Source organism: Rattus norvegicus, chromosome 17, assembly GCF_036323735.1.
Source record: "Rattus norvegicus strain BN/NHsdMcwi chromosome 17, GRCr8, whole genome shotgun sequence".
NCBI lineage: Eukaryota > Metazoa > Chordata > Mammalia > Rodentia > Muridae > Rattus > Rattus norvegicus.
The window spans coordinates 6,261,581-6,281,538 of NC_086035.1; the positions used below are offsets into that span (position 1 = coordinate 6,261,581).

The 19,958-nt window shown below is 42.6% G+C and overlaps 2 protein-coding genes and 1 non-coding gene across 18 annotated transcripts; 2 read left to right on the forward strand and 1 right to left on the reverse strand.

The window, feature by feature from the left end:
* Positions 1–380: 380 nt before the first annotated feature.
* Positions 381–8,367, reverse strand: Rmi1 (RecQ mediated genome instability 1). Of its 7 annotated transcripts, none has more exons than NM_001400627.1 (4): positions 7,437–7,671; positions 5,073–5,668; positions 3,515–3,599; positions 381–2,565 (listed from the first exon to the last, which is right to left on the reverse strand). In NM_001400627.1, the coding sequence occupies exon 4, from the start codon at positions 2,534–2,536 to the stop codon at positions 683–685; it is 1,854 nt and encodes a 617-aa protein (NP_001387556.1). In that variant the 5' UTR covers positions 2,537–2,565; positions 3,515–3,599; positions 5,073–5,668; positions 7,437–7,671; the 3' UTR covers positions 381–682. The 7 variants fall into 7 exon arrangements, with proteins under 7 accessions (NP_001387556.1, NP_001387555.1, XP_038952296.1 ...); XM_039096368.2 differs by having other exon boundaries at positions 385–2,565; positions 5,073–5,672; positions 7,437–7,727; NM_001400626.1 differs by lacking the exon at positions 5,073–5,668.
* Hnrnpk (heterogeneous nuclear ribonucleoprotein K) lies at positions 7,722–18,849 on the forward strand. 10 transcript variants are annotated; one of them, XM_006253554.5, is made up of 16 exons: positions 7,722–7,841; positions 9,660–9,744; positions 10,104–10,201; positions 10,848–10,904; positions 12,283–12,326; positions 13,180–13,252; positions 13,838–13,909; positions 14,407–14,520; positions 14,789–14,917; positions 15,282–15,589; positions 15,697–15,751; positions 15,873–15,956; positions 16,165–16,180; positions 16,259–16,341; positions 16,630–16,799; positions 17,576–18,849. In XM_006253554.5, exons 2-16 carry the CDS (start codon positions 9,687–9,689, stop codon positions 17,604–17,606), a joined length of 1,392 nt encoding a protein of 463 aa, XP_006253616.1. In that variant the 5' UTR covers positions 7,722–7,841; positions 9,660–9,686; the 3' UTR covers positions 17,607–18,849. The 10 variants fall into 10 exon arrangements, with proteins under 10 accessions (XP_006253616.1, XP_038951240.1, XP_063132105.1 ...); XM_039095312.2 differs by having other exon boundaries at positions 17,516–18,041; XM_063276035.1 differs by having other exon boundaries at positions 16,274–16,341; positions 17,516–18,041.
* On the forward strand, positions 17,112–17,208 carry Mir7-1 (microRNA 7-1). Its single transcript, NR_031795.1, has one exon. It is a non-coding gene; the product is annotated as a microRNA 7-1 (primary transcript).
* Positions 18,850–19,958: the final 1,109 nt, after the last annotated feature.

A 19,958-nucleotide genomic window follows, 5' to 3' on the forward strand; every position in this document is an offset into this window, starting at 1 on the left:
CAGCAAACTGCTGTCAGCCCATCACAATTCTTTATCAGTTATAGGTTTATCCAGGGACAAGTGGAAAACAAGTTTCCCAGTGTCAACAGGACAGTAAAATCCTTCAACAAGAACTGGGGACGTAGCTCAGTTGGTAGACTACCATGGGAAAATGCACAACCCTAATCCTGGCACTTGGGAGGTAGAGGCAAGAGACCAGAAACTCAAGGTCACTTTCAGCTTTACAAGACAGCTTGAGTGTATGAGATCCCGTTTCCAGGGAGGGAAAACAAAATAAACAAATCAAACAAACATCCCAAGGGTCTAGAGATGTGACTATGGTAGAAGCTAGCATTACAAGACCCTGAACCAGTATCACCAAACAAAAACGTTCTTACACATACATTTTTGATTAAATATCTTTATTTTTAAACATCATTTACCAACTGTGTGTGTCCTATGCTACCTGTGTAGAGGACTAACAACAGATTCTGGAAGCTGAAGCTGGGTCTCTCCTTTTGCCTCAAGGGACCAGGAGATCAAACTCAGGTCACCACACCTGGCAGAAACCACCACTGAGCTGCCTCAGCCATTTTTAAGCTCTGAAGCTTTTTCTTTTACAGAATTCCAAAATTGAGAACAAACAAATTTGATTCCAAATATTTGCCTGTTTTAAAAGTGTGCTCCAATAGTATTCTGGCAATTATTTATTCAACCGCTTCTTTAGGTTCTCGAGGTGTTCCACACCAACATCTTGCAATTCCAGTACCATGCCTTTACACGAAGACGGATCATATGAAACAGTCATTAGGCAACACAAATCTATCAGATCTCGCTGGCATTTTTGTAACCCTTCTAGGAATTTTTTATATTTAAGAGGGTCCTTTTTTAACTGTTTCATTTCTGGTACTGAATACCCTATCATACTGGTAAGTATTTCATCTATAAAATCTACATCTAGATATGCAGTACCATCAGAAACCTTTGCAGTCACACACCAAAAGCCACCGGAACTTGAGAGATTTCCAGTTAAAGTGACAATAAATGCTTTGACTTTCACAGTGGTAACTTCCTTTGGCTTTCTGGCCATTAGAACAGACAAATAGATAAAGGGTGGACAGTGTAAGTCCATGCCAATAGATAGGTTAGTATTATTCTCAAATGATCTTGAAGAACAAGTCTGGAAAGGGTGGCCATTTCCTTTAGAATGTTGTGAACTCTTCTCTGATAGGTCCGGCTTCCTGTTTAACATTTTATTACTTAAGCAATGTACATCTGAACTGTTGGTGGTTTGTTGTGCTACATCATCTACTTCTGAAATCTTACTGTCTTTTGTAAAATCATGAGCTAAGAGTCTCTTACGATGGTGTCTAGTAGATGAACAGTCAAAAAGTGTGTCTTCATGGATCATCTGTTCAGATGTTTTCTCACTGAAGTGGCTGTTTCCTTGTTTATGAGTCGAGGCTGTGTGGTTCAGACCCCCAGGTCTAGGTGAGAAGGCCTCCTCCACACGTTTACCCACGCTCTCCTTCAAACTCAGTGGCTGTGATGCTTTTGCTTCCATTTTCTCTTTCTGGACCGTTTCTTCCAAAAGCAAGGCCTCTTCCAGGGAAAAGTCATCAAATTCTCCATCAGTGAAATGCACAGGCTGGTTTGGTAGTTTCTCCTTTGGCCTTGAAGAAATATTACATCCCGGCTCAAAACCAGTCTGAATTGTTGGGGCAGTATCTGAGGAAGGGCCTGTGCTGAAGCTGAGTCTCCCCACCGTCACATCATCACTTGCTGCAGGCTCTTCACTTTCATCAAGGCTTGCCAAGAGTTCTTCGTCTGAAGGCCCCAAAGCAGCATCTAAATCCCCTGAAACTCTGGGCGCGCTGGGATTAGAATTATTTGGAATGACTGAAACTGTAGGGTCAGGTTCTCCAATTAATCTTGCAAGTATTTTCTCTTGGGCATATTCTTCTGCAAGACCATCTACCTCCCCTCCTAGCACCTTCACGTTTTCTGCCTTCAGTAAGAGAACACCAAGGCGGAACAAAATGTGCCCATGAACTAGGATCTTTGTACCTGGAGGAAGAGCACTGTGGAGAGCGGGAATAGACTGGTATTCCATCCCCTGGACTTGTGTGACACCGTCAGTGAGCTGCAGCATCAGCATCCGAGAAGGCCTTACTTGCCATGGCTCTGGGGCCGTCTGCGTTTCCGCTGACACTAGATCATTGGTTGTACTCTTTCCTCTCAGCTTTTGTATCTGGGAATACGCAGGCTGACTTACGTCAACCAAGGAATTGATCTGTAGAGCATAAAACCCATTCAGTTCTCCCTTTGGAATTTCTAAAATGTCATCAGGTAAGAGAGGATGTTCCAGGTCTCTCAGGTCAGTAAGAAGCCATTGCTCTAACACTTGCTTATTTATTTGTGCCTGACTCAAGTTAGCACTATTATTTTCTTCTTGGATCCAGTTAACACAAGCTTCCAGCCACATCAGAGGCACTTTAATATTCCATGTTGCCAAAAGCCAGGTTTCGACTCTTAATACAGCACTAGCTACACTCATTTCTTTTAAATAGGAGCATCCACATCCACCTGAAAACAAAAAGAAAAGAGACTTAATATATTTAGCCACACTCACTTGCTTTAAATAAGAGCATAGTGGTCCACTTGCAAACAACAGGAAAGTGGGCACATCCACTGAAAACAACAGGGAGCTACATTCACTTCTTTTAAATAAATGTGCATGTCCACCTGAAAACAAGAGTGACTCAGTACTCTTTTTTTTTCTTTTTCTTTTTTTCGGAGCTGGGGACTGAACCCAGGGCCTTGTGCTTGCTAGGCAAGCGCTCTACCACTGAGCTAAATTCCCAACCCCCTCAGTACTCTTAAACACAGCACCCGACTCTCAAATACACAAACAGGCCTAATTGCTACATTCTTTACACTTTCCTCTTTTTAGCACTAAAAATCTTTGACTTTCTGCCTGCTGACACTCACCTTAGGCACGGACAGTCCAATGAGGAAGACCAATGTTAGAGAGCTAGCTCTGTCAGGGTGCATGCTTCATGACCTAACATCAGTTCTTTAACTTCTCTAACTCAGCAGTTCCAGCAGCACTGCCATCTGCCTTACAGGCCTACAGAAAGATTGATGTGCGTGATAAAGCGTAAATGTCAGACCTCTGAAAAATATTGGGCTATTAATAATGATTGGGTTCTATTCATTTATATTTTACGTAATATCCACTAGTTCCTTTTGAAATCTATAATTAACTTTGTATTTTAACTCTATTAAAATTTATATGACTATAGTTGGCCCCCTCACTCTGGGCTGACAGAAGTCTTACTTGTTTACCTAAATAATCTCAACTGTGTTGTCAGGTATGCTTAAATCTGATTTTCTCAGTATAACAAAGCCACAGCAAAATACTAATATACTAATAAATATATATATGTGTGAAATATATCTGTTCCTTCCAGAGAGGAAGGTACTGAAGATATACACCTTAAATAAATCTTAACATGTCCAGAAGAAAACTTACCACTTAGCAGGACAGCCTAAGATCTAATGACCGGATTTCACGCTGGATGGTCAGTACTCAAAGCCTCTTCTGCAGAGAAATGACTCTGAAACGTAAGATGTCAGCAGTGAGGATCTAAAATGACGCCACAGAAAATCACTGGCCTATTCCCATGAATGCAAGAGTAAGATGGTGTGGTTCTGGGGACAGTAAAGCTAAAATGAAAACAGTATAGGCTAAAATGGAAGTTTAGCCGGGCGGTGGTGGCATACACCCAGCTCCCGAAAGGCAGAGGCAGCCTGATTTACAGAGCTGGTCCCAGGACACCCAGGGTTACAGTTCAGCTAGAAGGTAACTAAGGTAATTAATGCAGTGTGTGACAGAGCAGGTCAGAGGAAACTCTGGTGCCAGGCGACCATTTTATTTTTTTCAGAAGCAGTGATGTATACCATGGTACAACTTGGTTCTCTTCCTAAGAGGTGGGTTCTAGGGATCAAAACTATGGTGTCAGGCTTGGCAGCAGGTGTCCTTACCTGCCCAGCCAGCTTGGGGAAGGCAAGCATAGGAAACAGTGTAGCCTGGGAGCCTACTTGCTCTTGGTTTGGCGTACCTTCTCCCTCTAGAACTGCATTACCACAGTCACAGCAGAAAGGGACAGCTCTGAAGGAAGGGTTAGCTAGGACACATAATTTCCTGTTTGCTTATGGACATCTAACAGTTCTCAGTACAAGAAAAGCAACTTGGGACAGGAGGTCTTTTAAACTGAACATCAAGTTTGTACCTCGTAACACCATCCCTTACTTTCCAGAACCAATATTAAAAGATTGGAAAGACAAAAACAAGGTGTATCTGTGGCCTTGGGCACAATCTCTAGGATTTAGGAGGAAAGGGGAGAGGAGAAGGGAAGGGAAAAGAGAAAAGACATCGGAATATTTATCTGACAAGGGCTTTGAATGTTATCAAGCAAAAATGTACATTATGTTCATGAAATAGAAGGCTGTGTAATCTTCAAAGATTTTTTTTTTAAGTGTGTCTGTGTGGGGGTGGTGTGGGGTATATGCGGGAGAGGGGGAGGTACATATATGAGAGCAGGTGCTCAAGGAGTTAGGGCATCAGGACTCCTGCAATTGGGAGTTACACACTGCTGTCAGTTACTCCCACCCTCTGGAAGAGCAGTGTATGTTCTTAGCCCGGGAACCATCCCTCCAGATCTTGAAGTTTTATTTTGTTGAGACAGGGCCTTTCTGTTCCGCGGCTTTGGAACTCGCTATGTAGATCAGACTGGTCTACACTCAAAGATCTACCTGGGCCTGCCTTCCAAGTTCTAAGATTAAGGAATATACTATCACACCCAGCTCTAACGTTTTTTTAGGAACTATTCAATGACATGAAAATATATTAGTATTTCCTTAGCATAATAGTGACATAAAATTACAAAACTTAGTCCTCACCAATTTTACGGTAAGAAAAAATACTTATTAACTTTTGTACCTGATAGATTTTGCTAATAATACATTATCTACATTCTAAAAACTACTAAGAATAAAACAGAACAAAGCAGGAAAATTCTACTACTTACCACTAAGGTTTAGGCATACTTGACTCCATGATTAGTTTTCAATCAGATTCAAATTTTTTAATAGAATACTATCCCTAGATATTGTATGTGATGTTCAATCAATAGGTGAGATCTTAAATCAGTAACAAATATTTATATTCATTTTATGTTTCTATTTTCTTCTAAAAATTAAGTTGGGCCAGGAAGATGGCTTAGGGTAAAGGTCCTGCCACCAAACGTAATAAATGAGTCCACTCCTATGGTCCAATGGGTAGAGGAGAGAACCAACTCCACAAGGCTGGCTGTGGCTCCCACTTGCTTGTATAGCCATGTGTGCACAGTCACACATCCAATATGTTAAAAAAAAGAAAAAAACACCTATTTTTGACTTGTTAAAGACACCAAGATAACTTCAGGATTCTTGGAAGGTAATCCAAAAAGAAAGTCAGAGGTAAAAAGTGATGTATTAGCACTGACGTAAGTGATCATGAAGCCGGACTGGCCAGCAGCAACACACTTCTTTATCCCAGTACTCGGAGGCAGAGGCAATCGAAGCTGAGATTGAGGACAGCCTGGGTCTACAGAGGGAGCTCCAGCCAGGGATACACAGAGAAGCCCTGTCTTGAGGGAAAAAAAAATAAAATAAGGAGACAATTCCATTTAGGAGTGTGTAACCCAGCTCTGTTTCTGTCACCTTGGATATGGTTTTTATCCTCAATATTTTTCCTTATATATGCATGTGTGGAGTTTAGAGTTCAACTTGAGAGTCAGTTCTCTTCCCCCATTCTAGAGATGAAATTTACATCATCAGGAGCGGCCTTGGCAGCTCCACCTCCCAGCTGCTTCAATTAAAGGCAAGAACCACCATAGTTTACTCTACTTTTCAAAAAACTCCCTCATACATAAAACAACCACAACTTACTCAAAGTACTGTAATAAGCATTAAACTGTTAAAGTGGCAAACAGGAGAGAACTCAGGATATGGTGCCTATAGTGTTTTAAATATTATCCCAGCCAGCTATTGGAAAATGATAATAAATCCCACAGCTAAGTAATACCGGATCCGAATTGACACTAAAGTATTGGACTATACCATTTAACCATTAACTCCCGGCGTAGCCAGAGCCACTAAATGCAGCAAACTGTCACGGGCTTTGTTGTGCCACCCCAGTTTGGGGCCTCCACACTCTAAGGGTTATGCCAGTGAGATAGATAGGCAGCCTGGGGTTTTAATAATGAAAACTTCCAACTCTAAATAGAAAATGAAGGATGGCAAAAAGACAGATTTTGATTACTCAAAGAGAAAACCTACCAAGTGAGAGAGAGGAAAACAAACGGGTGTAGCTGGGGGCAAGAACAGTCCCGCCACACAATCTAGAGGAAGCAATCTCTCCCCAGAGTCTAGTCAAGAAAACTGCTGAACAGTTTCCTTCAGATTCCCGCTTCCCCTTAACTAAAAAGGAAAAAAAAAAAAGTTTTTAGCCGGGTTGTGGTGGCTGCGGTGGACGCTGTGCAAAGGCAGAGGCAGGCGGATCTCTGAGTTCCAAGCCAGCCAGGGCTACGCAGAGAAACTGCCTCATGGCGGGAAAATGTAATAGAAATACTAATTTAGCTGGCCATGGTTGTGATCGCCTTTAATCTGGGCCCTGGGAAGTAGAGGATCTTTTGAGACTCCATCTCAAGAACCCAAGGTATTAAAACTTGAGCCAGGAGTGGGGACACACCCTTTCGATGCCAGCATTTGAGAGGCGGGGACAGGAGATCTAGATAATAAACCCGGAGACAGTCGGGGATGCCTTAAGTTGCCTCAAAGCAAGACCACCCTCACTTTGTGCCTCGCCGAGTCCCCAGTCTCCTCTGCCAGCTAGGTAAAGAATGGCTCAACTGCGAGATGGCAGAGCTATTTAAAAGGGTGCAGCTGTACGTGTTTTGGGATTATTCAAGGGAAGGGTAGGACGGGGTGCACTCGCACAAACGCCTCCCTGACTGGAGACCGCTTCCACAGACGAACATCTTGACACTTCAGCAAGACTTTGGGGCCGTTGGAAGACCGCCGTGAGGGTGAGTAGGGAGGGGAGCGCCCACAGTGACCCTTCCCCCCGGTGGCCCGGCCGCGGCCGGGCAGCCTGCGTGCGTGCGAGCTTTCCCGGGAGGAGCGCGGCTGCCCGGACGCTCGGCCCAACACGGAAGTGCGTTCGGGCCCCCTCAGAGTTGGCGCTGAGGGGCGCCGCTTCCAGACCTCCCCCGCCCTCCCCGCCGGGCGAGCCGTTAGCGAAGCGGGTTTCCCGGGCGCCGCGGAGGGGCGCAGAGTCCGCAGCGCGGGGAGGGAGGGGGGGATCGAGCGAGACCCGACGGTCAGCGGTGGAACCCGGGCCGAGCACCGACCTGGCCTTGCCGCCTCGCCTCGCACGACAGCGGCAGTAGCGTGATCCCGGGGCCGCGCGCCGCCCGGTGCTCTCCCTTTCCTGTTCCTAGGGTTTTCTCTTCCCCTCTCTTTTCACTTCTTCCCGCCCAATCCGCCGCGCTCGGGCGTCCCTCCTCCTCCTCCAGCCCCCGCCCAACTCCCTCGGGGCTCGAAAATCCCCCGCGGCCGCCCCCTTTCCCCGCACACGTGAGCAGCCCGCCCAAGTCTCGCGAGAGGATTGTCACTTCCCCTCCCCCTCACTACAGAGTGCGCGAACGAGAAAGGAGGAGGGCGCTCCAGGCGACAGCGCTGCAGACGCCATTATCCTCTGCTTCTCCGCTGCACAGACGTCGCCGTCGTGCTCGTCTCCCACTCGATTGCGGCCTGTAGGTATCGGGGCGATTGGGGCTTCGGGGTGGCGAGTCCCGGGTGCGGGTTGGCGCCCCGGGATGGCGGCTCAGGCTCTCCCCACACCCGGGTTTTCTCAGGCCCGCGGCCTTACAGCCCAAAGGGAGTCGCCGGCGGAAGGCGGGGTTCTCGGCGCCGTAATTGACGCGGCCTTGGGCCAATCGCTTCGCCCTCGCACCACCGCCGAAGCCTGGGCAGCCAATGGGGCGCGACGCTGAGGTGGGAGGGGGTTTGTCCTCGTTCTCTGTCTAGCAGTGACCGACCGTCGGAGGCGGCGCGGCCGGGAGGCAACGGCGGACTCGCGCGGTGAGCAAGGCCGGGCGAGCCGCGCTTGCGGGAGCGGGGCCGGACCCCTAGTCGGCTGTCGTGGGGGCGCTCGGGCCGGTCATGGCCGGCCGGGGAACGTTGCCCGGGCTCCCCTCCCCCACCGCCGCCATTTCCCCGAGCGTGCCTCTGCAGTTGGCGTGCTGGGGCTAGATGGTGTCAGGGGCCGGTGGGGAAAGGCCTGTGGGCTTAGGACCCGGGCGCCCAGTGTGGAGGGAGCGCCGGGCTGGCCGGTGGGCTCGCGGGTGTCGTGCGCCGCGGCGCCCCCGCCGCCCTCTTTGTCCCTCCACAGCGTGGGCCTCCCTCCCCCAGGTGGGGGTGCTGCGCGGCGGGGCGGATGGGGCGGCCGCGGCTCCCGCGGCTGCTTTGTCTCGGGCAGTGGGGGAGGTGCGGGGGACGGGCGCTCGCGAGCCCGCGTGCTGGGTGGGGGAGGGGGGTCTCGCGCGACTCCGCCTAGTCGCACGTAGTCGCCATTACGCGGGCCGCCATTTCCTGTCGGGTCCGGGTGAGGAGAGCCTCGGCGCGCCGCTCGGCGACGGTAGCGGGGCGCTTCGTGGGGCCGGGCCGTGGGCGGGAGGACGACGCGTGCTGTCTGTCGCTCGGCGGACCTGTTAGTGCTAGCGGGTTTCGGGGACCGCGGCTACAGGGCGAGGGCTCGACTATCTTGCGTAGACCCTGGTGCTCATTTGCTTGAACCCCTTTGCCCTCGCAGCTGGAGCTTGAGCAGAGTAACCGGGCTCGGCGTTTCAAGTCACCGTCAGGGTGACAGACACTTGCAGCCGGCGTTTTGGAATAGGAGAAGTCATAAGTGCGATACCCGTGATATTCTGTGCTAGTCCTTGGTTTGGTAGGACCACAAGTTGACCGGACCAGTTGTAGCGCTTTGGTTGCAGTCTTGGAGAGTTGAATAAGAGGCGAAATTGTTGGGAGGCAGCCTTTCTAACATCACTTAAAATAGTGGTGCTGGTGGTTAAAGGCTCCGTGGCTTTGCGATAACTGTGGTAGTAATATCAATCTGGTGCCTTAATCAGAATTTTAGATTTCTCTGTGTGAAAGTTTAATGTAGTTTGTATTTGCCGTTAGGTTTTGTGAGGTTGGCAGATTTAATTGATTAGTGTCAGTCACGACAGGGGTGGGGGCACAAGTAACTACTAGTCCTAGCTTTGTGATAAGACTTGGTCTTTTCAAGAATTAGTCTTGTGAACAAAATTTTAAGTCGGCTGGCTTTTCCGTTGTAATGAAATGAAGCAAGTTGCTGAGGACAGAATTACTGATGTTTTATTTCTTTGGGGGGGGAGGTTTTGGTGGTGGAAGTGGTTAGACTTTTGTTTCATTGAGACAGTCTGAATAGTCTAAAAGGAATCCATTACACCTGTCTCTCAATTTGTATAGTTTTTAAAAATTGTAAACAAAATAGTCTTTGCTTTCTGATAAGCCAAATATACAAGCTAGCTTCTTTTATTTTTTAACAGATTGGTGGATCCATTTAGTTCAAGAAAATGGAGACCGAACAGCCAGAAGAAACCTTCCCTAACACCGAAACCAATGGTGAATTTGGTGAGGAGATACTTTAATTCTAATCAATTGTATATTTTCTGTTCCGTTACTTTTCACCATCAATATCACGTTTGGTATGTTCTGTTTACCTCTTACATAGATTTTAATTCTGTAGTCTCGAGTTTGTATGTTACATCTTCGTTTTTATGAAAAGAAGTAACCTTTTCTTGTACTGGTTAGAAACCAGTACAATTTTTTTCCACCCACCATTTTTAATCCTTTAATATATTTATTAAAATAAGGTCTTTGATGTTAGGAAGGAAGAAGACAAAGACAGGGACTTAAAAACGTGGTTTCAGCTACCTCTTCTTGGGGATTTAAATTCTTGGGTAACTTAAAATTTAAACTTTAATTTCTAGGTAAACGCCCTGCAGAAGATATGGAAGAGGAACAAGCCTTTAAAAGATCTAGAAATACTGATGAGATGGTTGAATTGCGCATTTTGCTTCAGAGCAAGGTATAAGCTTTTTTTCCTCTAAATTTTGGAAATTAGTGGACAAATAGAAATGATTTTTTTTTTTTTTCACTTTGAGCTCTGTTTTGACTCTGGAAAGCTTTCATAGCTTTATACATAAGCGTTTTCCATGGGTTCGTTTGTTTTGAGCTCTTGATCCTCTGTCTGCCTTTGAGTTCAGGGAGTATGGGGTGCACTGTCACATTTAGTTGCTGTGGTTCTTGATGATGATAAGCAGGCTTCAAAACTGCAGGTAGTGCTGAATTTGTGATGGTGAAAACCCTATTACGGGGTCCACCTCACGTAAACTAGAAAAGGAGTGGAGTGACTGTAGACATTCCAGATTTTAGGTGTTGGCTGCATTTTATTACCCGAAGCTAGTTTATTTAATTTTACCCTATCACTCTGTTCAAGTCGTAATATAAAAGTAGTTGCTGCTTAGATTCTATTTGTTTTTATAAGAAGGCACTTGTAATCTATACTTTATCCGTGCCTGATGTTCTACTAAATATTCCAAAGACCTGTTGTAAAACAATATCCATCTTGATAGTTCTCAAGATTTTTAGTGCTGTGCAAACTATTAAAGTTAAAAATGTAGTTTAAGAATGCTAATTTTCTAAATGCAAAATAATTTTTTTATCCATTCCAGAATGCTGGGGCAGTGATTGGAAAAGGAGGCAAGAATATTAAGGCTCTCCGTACAGACGTAAGTATTAAACTACTGACAGAGCAAATTCATTGTATGTTTCTAGAATTTGAAAGGCTCACAACTTAGAACTCACTGACTAGCTGCAAACCATTCGTAATAATTAATGGTTATATGGATGACTTCTGCTTTCTTAAAACCCTGATTAAGGTGGAACATACATAATTAAATCTTTTCATATTTTAATAAGACCCTTCAAATTAATTCACTTCAAATAAGATAAAACATCTTAATTAGGGATAGAGACAAAGTGTAAACCCTTAATTGTACCATTCCTCTTGTGTATATGTAAGAGGGATTCAGACATTTCTGAAAGCCGTTGAAGATGGCTGATTAAAAACTTAATTTCCTTTTAAAAAAAAATCATCTGTTCCACAGTTTGCAACATGAAGCTAATGTTGACTGATTTTTAAATATGGGTAATGAATAGATTAATCTTGGCAATCAAAACTGTTTGCCTAGGATTTGAGTCTTCATAATTTATAGTGGGTTGACTCTTGTGATTAGACACATTAAATGTTGGCAGCACCAGGAGTGTGTGTGTACTTCTAGAACTTGACTACACCAAAATTTGTCTGTTTTTTTCCCCTCATACTATACACATTTCTTAATGTTTATCTTGGTGAAACTGAGGCAAATAACTTTGAGTACCTAACAGTATTTCATTTCTCTCGGTAACAGATCTTTGTGTTTCTCTTGATTGCTATAAACTTTAGATTTTGTTGTAATTTTTGCAAATCTGCTTATAAAATACAGGAATGTGTTTTACACTTCGTGGAACCAAATCAGTCTTACTAGTTTGGGGTTTGGTGTGGGAATTTTTGTTTTGTCTTTGAACCTCTTTCCTCTTAATCCAGATGTTCTGTATAATTATCTGGGTTGTTTCCCCATTTTCCTCAAGAATTTCAGTAAACTTTTGAGTCATGACAGGTTTTGTGTCTACCCTCACGAGCCAGCCTGCTACTGAAACATAAAAAACAAAACAAAACAAAACTAGAACCATCATTTAAGGTCCTTAAATGTTAAGCCACGGTCAGGTATAGAGAAGTCCATTATTGTGTTAGTCTTCAGAACAACTTAAGCTTGTTTCATTGAGAGTATGAGTATAGTTTGTATTAAATTAAAATTTATTGCTTTTCCCCCTTTTCCCTCTCCTTGTTTTTTTGGCCATATATCTCCGTTGCCCATGTACTGGATCGACTTACCCCTGCGTTGCCCACCATGACGTTGGCCCATCCGCCCCTGAACGCCCATGTGAAAACCCTGGTTGGCTATGCCCAAAAATGTGCTCGTTGCCAAACGGGTACAATACTTGACAACTTCTGATTGAATGCCCATGCCCAATGCCAACATCCACGAACGCCAATGACCAATGCAGTACAATGCCAGTGTTTCAGTCCCAGACAGCAGTGGCCCCGAGCGGTATGTCCCAACAGTTTATGCCTCACTGCCTGATTAGAAAGAGAGAAATGTATTTTATTACCTGCCTTTTATATAATTAAATAGTATCCCCTTTAGACGGTGTATTGTTTTTCAAGTTTCTGTCTTATTTTCCCCATTAAGTCCTTTTGTCACTGAACTTTTACCGTGAGTTGCCCACCCAAACGATCCACTAATTTTATTTATTTCAATGGAAGGAGCACAGCTTCAAGTGTTGCATATTTGCTGCATTGTAAATCAAACTGTTACCCAAATAGTCTCTCGCTCTGTCTTTGTGGCCCACCTTGCTTCCCAACATTGTCTGTTCATAATTTTTTCTGATGAAACGCTAACTGGTTCACTTTCCTTCACTTCTCATTTGTACTGTCTTTGTTTTGTCCTGCATTTGTATTTGTTTTCTTGCAGAGCCCATTAAGTAGTCTAATTTCTAACTGGTATCCATAACCTTACTCCAGATACAATGTTCACCACTTGCATATTCCCCCAGTTTACCCAAGAGAAGGTGTGCCAGTATTACCATAACAGCGAGGGTGTCCTTAACTTGGTGGCGGGGAACATGAGAATTCAACTCTGCTTCAATTCTGGTCGATTATTGCCACTTAATCTGAGCCCTTCCAGCAGCCCATTCTCTCTGTCTCTCTCAAAGTCTCCTAATAATGTTATGTCTGTATTGGGCATAAAATAAAATGCATGTGTAAAATTCATAAATAGGTTACCTTAAATGGGGACTATAAAGTAATTATGTTACTTCTCTAAAAGTTTGTATGACTACTGATGACAAAGCTCATTTTTCTTTTCCAACTTTTTGTATTATGTGATATTTAATATTTGGCAGCATACTGAGTATCAGTGCTGATATTGAGACGATTGGAGAAATTCTGAAGAAAATCATCCCTACTTTGGAAGAGGTAGGTTTCTTTTTTTAAAAAATTTTGGCAAGATGAGGGATAGTGTTTGAGGTTATTGGGGTGAACTGGGATGGGGGGATGGTTTTGTGGCAGCATAATGTATATTTATCTTTAAAATTTGTAGGCTGGCCATTCCTGGAGTAGTAAATAGGAGCTATTTGATCCTTCGTGATTTAGCATGTATTTTAAAGGCCTTGGTTTTAGAGTGTTTAATGTTTTAAGGAAGGGAGAGGGCAATTTAGATGTAGTGAGAGAAGATGGAGGCTTCCTTTTTTAGTGGGAAGTCTGCTTATGGTTCAGTTCCAGGTTACTTCCATCTCAAGGCAGTTGCAGCTACAGGAGTCAGTGTCTCTACAGACAGGAGGAAGCAGTGGTTCTCTGAGTGCTGCTGTTTGGCTCATTCTCTTTACTGACGTTGAGTCTTACCGTGTACTGGGTGTATGGAGAAAGGATTTTACTATTGAATAAGCTGTTTTTGTGTTAACATAGACTTTAAAATATGTTGTAGTAGCTTTACCAATATATGCGACAATAGCCTGATCACGCTAGACACTTAACCTATTATTCTTATTTTTCTACTTTCAGGGCCTGCAGTTGCCATCACCCACTGCAACCAGCCAGCTCCCGCTCGAATCTGATGCTGTGGAATGCTTAAATGTATGTCATAGTGCCATTGAACCCCACTGAAGTATGGAGCCTGGCCCATAGGATCGATTTTCTTTTTAACATAGTGTGCTTTTCCCATCTCGATAGAAAAAGGCTTAAAAATAAGATACATGAATGGTCTTACAACTCACTGTTGACCCTGCTCCATGCTGCAGTGGGAATTAACTACATTTGCAAAGTGCTTTGCAGTCATTTTTATTATGGTGTTATTTGAATGTTAATTATTTTGTGGTAACAGCGACATGCTAAATGGCTGCAGTGTGGGTATGGTGTTGCAGGACCTGAAAATAAAATAGTTTTTTAAGGTGGTGCAGATTGTCCTTTTTGGGCCTGGCTATTGAGGATAATAAGCACATAACTGGTAAAGTTATTGAGATATAAATTCAGGTTGCTTACTGCAACAGTGCATTACGTTGTGCTTAAGCATAAGCTGATACAGTGTTGGGAAAACACTTGCAAGAGAGTAAAGTTGTGTATCCCCCCTACAGTACCAGCATTATAAAGGGAGTGACTTCGACTGCGAGCTGAGACTGTTGATTCATCAAAGTCTGGCCGGAGGAATTATTGGTGTTAAAGGTGCTAAAATCAAAGAACTTCGAGAAGTAAGGAATTTGGTTCTGTTTGTTCCTTCTGGATTCAATAGTTTTTCATACAGAGTTGGTTTTGTGGGTTACTGCCTCGGGTCCTTCATCACTACTTGGGTCTTAAAGTAACAAAACTAAGTTTTGTTAAATTTCTAGGTTCTATGTAGTTTTTACTACATTCTATATTGGGAGTATTTATGTTCAGTGTCTGGATTTAGGAAGCCTTGATTTTTATTTAATGTGCTAACTTCAATGGGTTTTCTCTTTTTGTGTAAATCTATTCTAGAACACTCAGACAACAATCAAGCTTTTCCAGGAATGCTGCCCTCATTCTACTGACAGAGTTGTTCTTATTGGAGGAAAGCCCGATAGGGTTGTAGAATGCATCAAGATCATCCTTGACCTTATATCTGAGGTATCTTTGGGATATTTTTGTTTGCACTCAATTTCATCAAACTACCAGAAATAAGGCAGTATTCACACCATTAATTTTGACATCTCCCTGCAAGTTTTATATTGCCTCCTTTAATATAGTGCTTTTGTTCCTTACACAAAAATCCCTATAGTGCCACATTGCCCACCACTTACTGCATTATCTTCGGTAATGGTCCTTCCCTCTCCCACCCACATCCCCATTCCCCCTCCGATATTTTACATCATTAACTTCATTCTGTCCCCGCCTCTATTACCTTTTGAGATAATAATGGTTGAGTTGGGTTGACTGATAAGACCAGCGCTATTTCTCTTCAGGCTTTAAGGTGCTGTGTTTCTGTTTTTAGTCTCCCATCAAAGGACGTGCACAACCTTATGATCCCAACTTCTATGATGAAACCTATGATTATGGTGGTTTTACAATGATGTTTGATGACCGCCGAGGACGACCTGTGGGATTCCCCATGCGGGGAAGAGGTGGTTTTGACAGAATGCCTCCTGGTCGGGGTGGGCGTCCCATGCCTCCTTCTAGAAGAGATTATGATGATATGAGCCCTCGTCGAGGACCACCACCACCACCACCTGGTCGAGGTGGACGGGGTGGCAGCAGAGCTCGGAATCTTCCTCTTCCTCCACCACCACCACCCAGAGGGGGGTAAGTTTTTATCCAAACATTAACACTAATAAAAGAGGCTGCACTGAGCAGTCAGTGGGGTGATTTTAATGTGACCATGTAAACATTACAACCTGTTTGGCTTGCAGAGATCTCATGGCTTACGACAGAAGAGGACGGCCTGGAGACCGCTATGATGGCATGGTAAGAAAGGGCCGCATGAGTGTTTAAAATCAAACATTTGTGCAAGATTATAGTAATGAGCTTTTTTAAAATCGAAATTATTTGCACAGCCATCTAAATTTGGTATTTCTGTATGTAACAGGTTGGGTTCAGTGCTGATGAAACTTGGGACTCTGCAATTGACACATGGAGCCCATCAGAATGGCAAATGGCTTATGAACCACAGGTTGGGTATCAATGTTAATAATGTATATATCGGTAATTTACCTTACTTGACCATAGTACTTGGTTTCCCCTCCCTACCCTTGTAATATCTTGATTCGATTTATTTCTTGGATATACTGCATATGGGTGGGGGGGCGGGGGGCTTTGATTTTTATAAGATCTAGGATAGCTAAGAAATAATTAAAATAATTTTTTTCTTTTATTTTTAGGGTGGTTCTGGATATGGTAAGTTTCTTCTTTGTGAAATCAATCATTATTTCATTCTTATTTTTATGTGAACTTGCTGCTCATTATTTAAATCAGATTATTCTTATGCAGGGGGCCGTGGCTCGTATGGTGATCTTGGCGGACCTATTATCACTACACAAGTAACTATTCCCAAAGATGTAAGTATTTTTAATTCAGGGAATTTACTTATTTACTGGTTGCTGTTTCTGTAAATTCAAAGACTCCCAATTTAGGATTGAAATGTTTAAGAATGTAATGGGGGTGGGGTGGGAGGGTAGAGATTGACTCTTAAACATCAAATGATACTTATTGGCATTAATAAAAATAAGACAGGGATTCTTAAAATGCATAAAGTTTATTTAGTTCAGGAATTAAGACTGCCATTCTAAATAAGAGTAAAATTTCCATAAAGTCGTCATAAACATTGTATTTAAACATCATTTCAGTTGGCTGGATCTATTATTGGCAAAGGTGGTCAGCGGATTAAACAAATTCGTCATGAGTCTGGAGCATCTATCAAAATTGATGAACCTTTAGAAGGATCTGAAGATCGGATCATTACCATTACGGGAACACAGGACCAGATACAGAACGCACAGTATTTGCTGCAGAACAGGTCAGTTGATGCTTAGCTTTGTGTTCATGTATACGTACTAAAACCTTTAAAAGCTTTTCTTCCCAATTGATTTTTCTTTTAGAAACCATGGTGTTTCCGTCACTTGGGGATCTAACTTCTAAATATTCTAATTAATAGCTCTGCCTTAATTTTCTTCTGTTTTCTTACTAAAATGAAGACATTCAATACTAATCTTGCTGGAAGAAGCCTTAACCAAGCAAACTTCTCATTTCTCTGGTGAAAACTGCTGCCAAAACCACCACTTGTAATAAATTATACAGAGCCTGTAGAAAATGTAGAAGAGTCATTGGATGTTGGCCTAGTTCTGTGTGGAAGACTAGTGATTTTGTTGTTTTTAGATAACTAAGACGACAACAAATCACAGTCTGCCATATGGCACAGGCCACCTCTACAGGACAGACAATGATGGTGCTGTAAAACGCAGCATTTCACACCTTCCTCATGCTCCTTTGTCTTTTCTACCAAGTATTAACAGCTTCCAGATTCATTTTCTTAACCCTGCACTACTACTGTCTATTAACATTTTCTTGAGTTTTACATTGCTTTAATTTATAGTTGCTATTGCTCTTTAAAAGTTCTTCTAATTGTAATGGACATGTTTATCATTTTAATTTATCATTGAAATTGTCTTAATGTTGATTAAGATGTTTTGAACAAAAATTCTAATTCGTACTTTTTTTTCTTTTCTTTTATAGTGTGAAGCAGTATGCAGATGTTGAAGGATTCTAATGCAAGATATTTTTTCTTTTTTATAGTGTGAAGCAGTATTCTGGAAAGTTTTTCTAAGACTAGTGAAGAACTGAAGGAGTCCTGCATCTTTTTTTTTTTATCTGCTTCTGTTTAAAAAGCCAACATTCCTCTGCTTCCTAGGTGTTCTGCATTTGAGGTGTAGTGAAATCTTTGCTGTTCACCAGATGTAATGTTTTAGTTCCTTACAAACAGGGTTGGGGGGAGGGCATGCAAAAAAACTAACATTGAAATTTTGAAACAGCAGCAGAGTGAGTGACTTTTATTTTTTGTTCATTGTTGGTGGTTTTAAAAATTCCCCCCGTGTAATTATTGTGAACACCTTGCTTTGTGGTCACTGTAACATTGGGGGGTGGGACAGGGAGGAAAGTAATAGTCCACATGTCCCTGGCATTTGTTCAGAGCAGTGTGCAGAATGTAATGCTCTTTTGTAAGAAACGTTTTATGATTTTTAAAATAAATTTAGTGAATCTATTTTTGGTGGTCTTTTTTTTTTTTTTTAAAGACAATTTCAAATGGTGGTTGAATTTTCCAGCCCACCCCTAAACTAAACACTAAGTTTGATTTTCAGCAGCTCCTCTGTTGGATATAAGTGCACCTCTTGGATATAGACAAACACATTGGCAAATTTCAGTTTGGGTGATTTCTTAATGGTTGGAAAGACTTGGCTTGATAAATTTCCATCACATATTCATGCTTATAATAAGCTTGGGATTTTGTTTGTTTTTGCAAATGTTTGCCACTACTTTTCAACAGTTTTCTGTTAGTCGTGGGGAACTGCGGTGGGGAGCAATACTACAAGAGTAAGCATCTGAGTATGTGCCAGAAGCCTGGTGGGCAATGAGCTTTATTAACCAGAGTAACACTTGGTTATGGAAGTGGCTGATGCTGAATAAATCCTGGTTATTTTTGTTAGATAATTTCTCACCTATAGACTTAAGCTGTCAACTGCTAGCGTCTTGTTAGTTGAACTTTGTAAAAATATATATATACTTGTTTTTCCATTGTATGCACAATGAAAGAAAAAAGATGTACCATTTCTCTGTTGTGTGTTGAATTATGTAGGAAATGTTTGTGAACGATTCAAAAAAAATGGAAAAGTTCCTGTGGATGTTTTGTGTAGTAACTTGGCATCTGTATTGATAGTTCCAAATCCACATCTAAATAAAACTTCATGATGTTAGTTTTCTTGAAGTGTGCCCAATTTGAAAAGGGGTTGGTTGATATATGTAAAGTTTGTTGAAGTGTTCCTCTTGTAAGGAAATACAGTAATCTTAAATTACGGGTTTTTTGTGTGTGAAATGTTTTTCCAGCGCTTAGAAAGTCTGGTTAAGGGAAGTACATAGAAAATTCAAGTAGTTACTCAACCTGCTGGTGGTACCTGTTATTAATAGTAAATCATTTTGAGTCATTACACTAGCCTCCAGTATTTATTTTCTGTTTTGGAGAGTGTAGTGAACAATTAGCTGGTTCATATGTATTCTCAGAATCACCTGCCTTCAACCCGAATAAGGTGGAGTTATGAATATAATGTATTTAGGTTTTATTTAGGCTTGGTGTAAGAGTGGGCATGTTGTTGTCTTAACCCATGCTAAGTATTGTACCCCAAGGGCTTTAGAGGGAATGGTGACGTGCTCAGGTTGTGGAAGGACAGTTTTGTTGGGGACCATTACTGCGAATGGTAATTGATATTTTTCAGAAGGGTAAGGCTTGTCTCTGCATTGCATCCAAGGGGAGGTCCTAACTGGGCATGTCAGTGAAATAACAACCTCCCAAAAGGGCAATAACAAATTGCTAGTCCTATTGGAAGGACTATCCCTTAAGAACTGCATTTCTATGCTTTCTCAAAGACACTAAAAGCAATAAGGTGCTTTTAGATTTGCTTTTTAGCATAATTTTCTAACACCTGGGTGACATTAATTGAAAAGGATAAACTTCATCTACTGAGGACTAGGAAGTCCACGGGGTTAAAGGAGTGGCTTAATTGGTTGAGCACTTGGGGCCTTTTAGGTTCCATCCCCAGTACCTGGTCACCAAGGCAGAATAGTACACACCTATAACCCCAAGGACTGCAGATGCAGATGGTTCTCTGAATAAGTATAGGTTAGCCAAGGGGTATGTAGCAAGACTTGAACAGGGAAATGAAGATGAATATAAATAAGATGTATCTTCAAAGCAGATATAATTTTTAAAGATTAAAAAATCGTATGCATGTGTCTGTTGTTGAAAGGTTACATACACATGGAGTGTGGAGGCCAGAGGTCTTCCTGATTTGCTTCTACACTTGAAAGTGGTTAGCCAGTTGACTAGACTAACTGGCCAGTAAGTGTCCAGTATCTCACTTTCTGCCTTGAGAATACATTTCAGGCTCATTCTGCACCTGGCTTTATT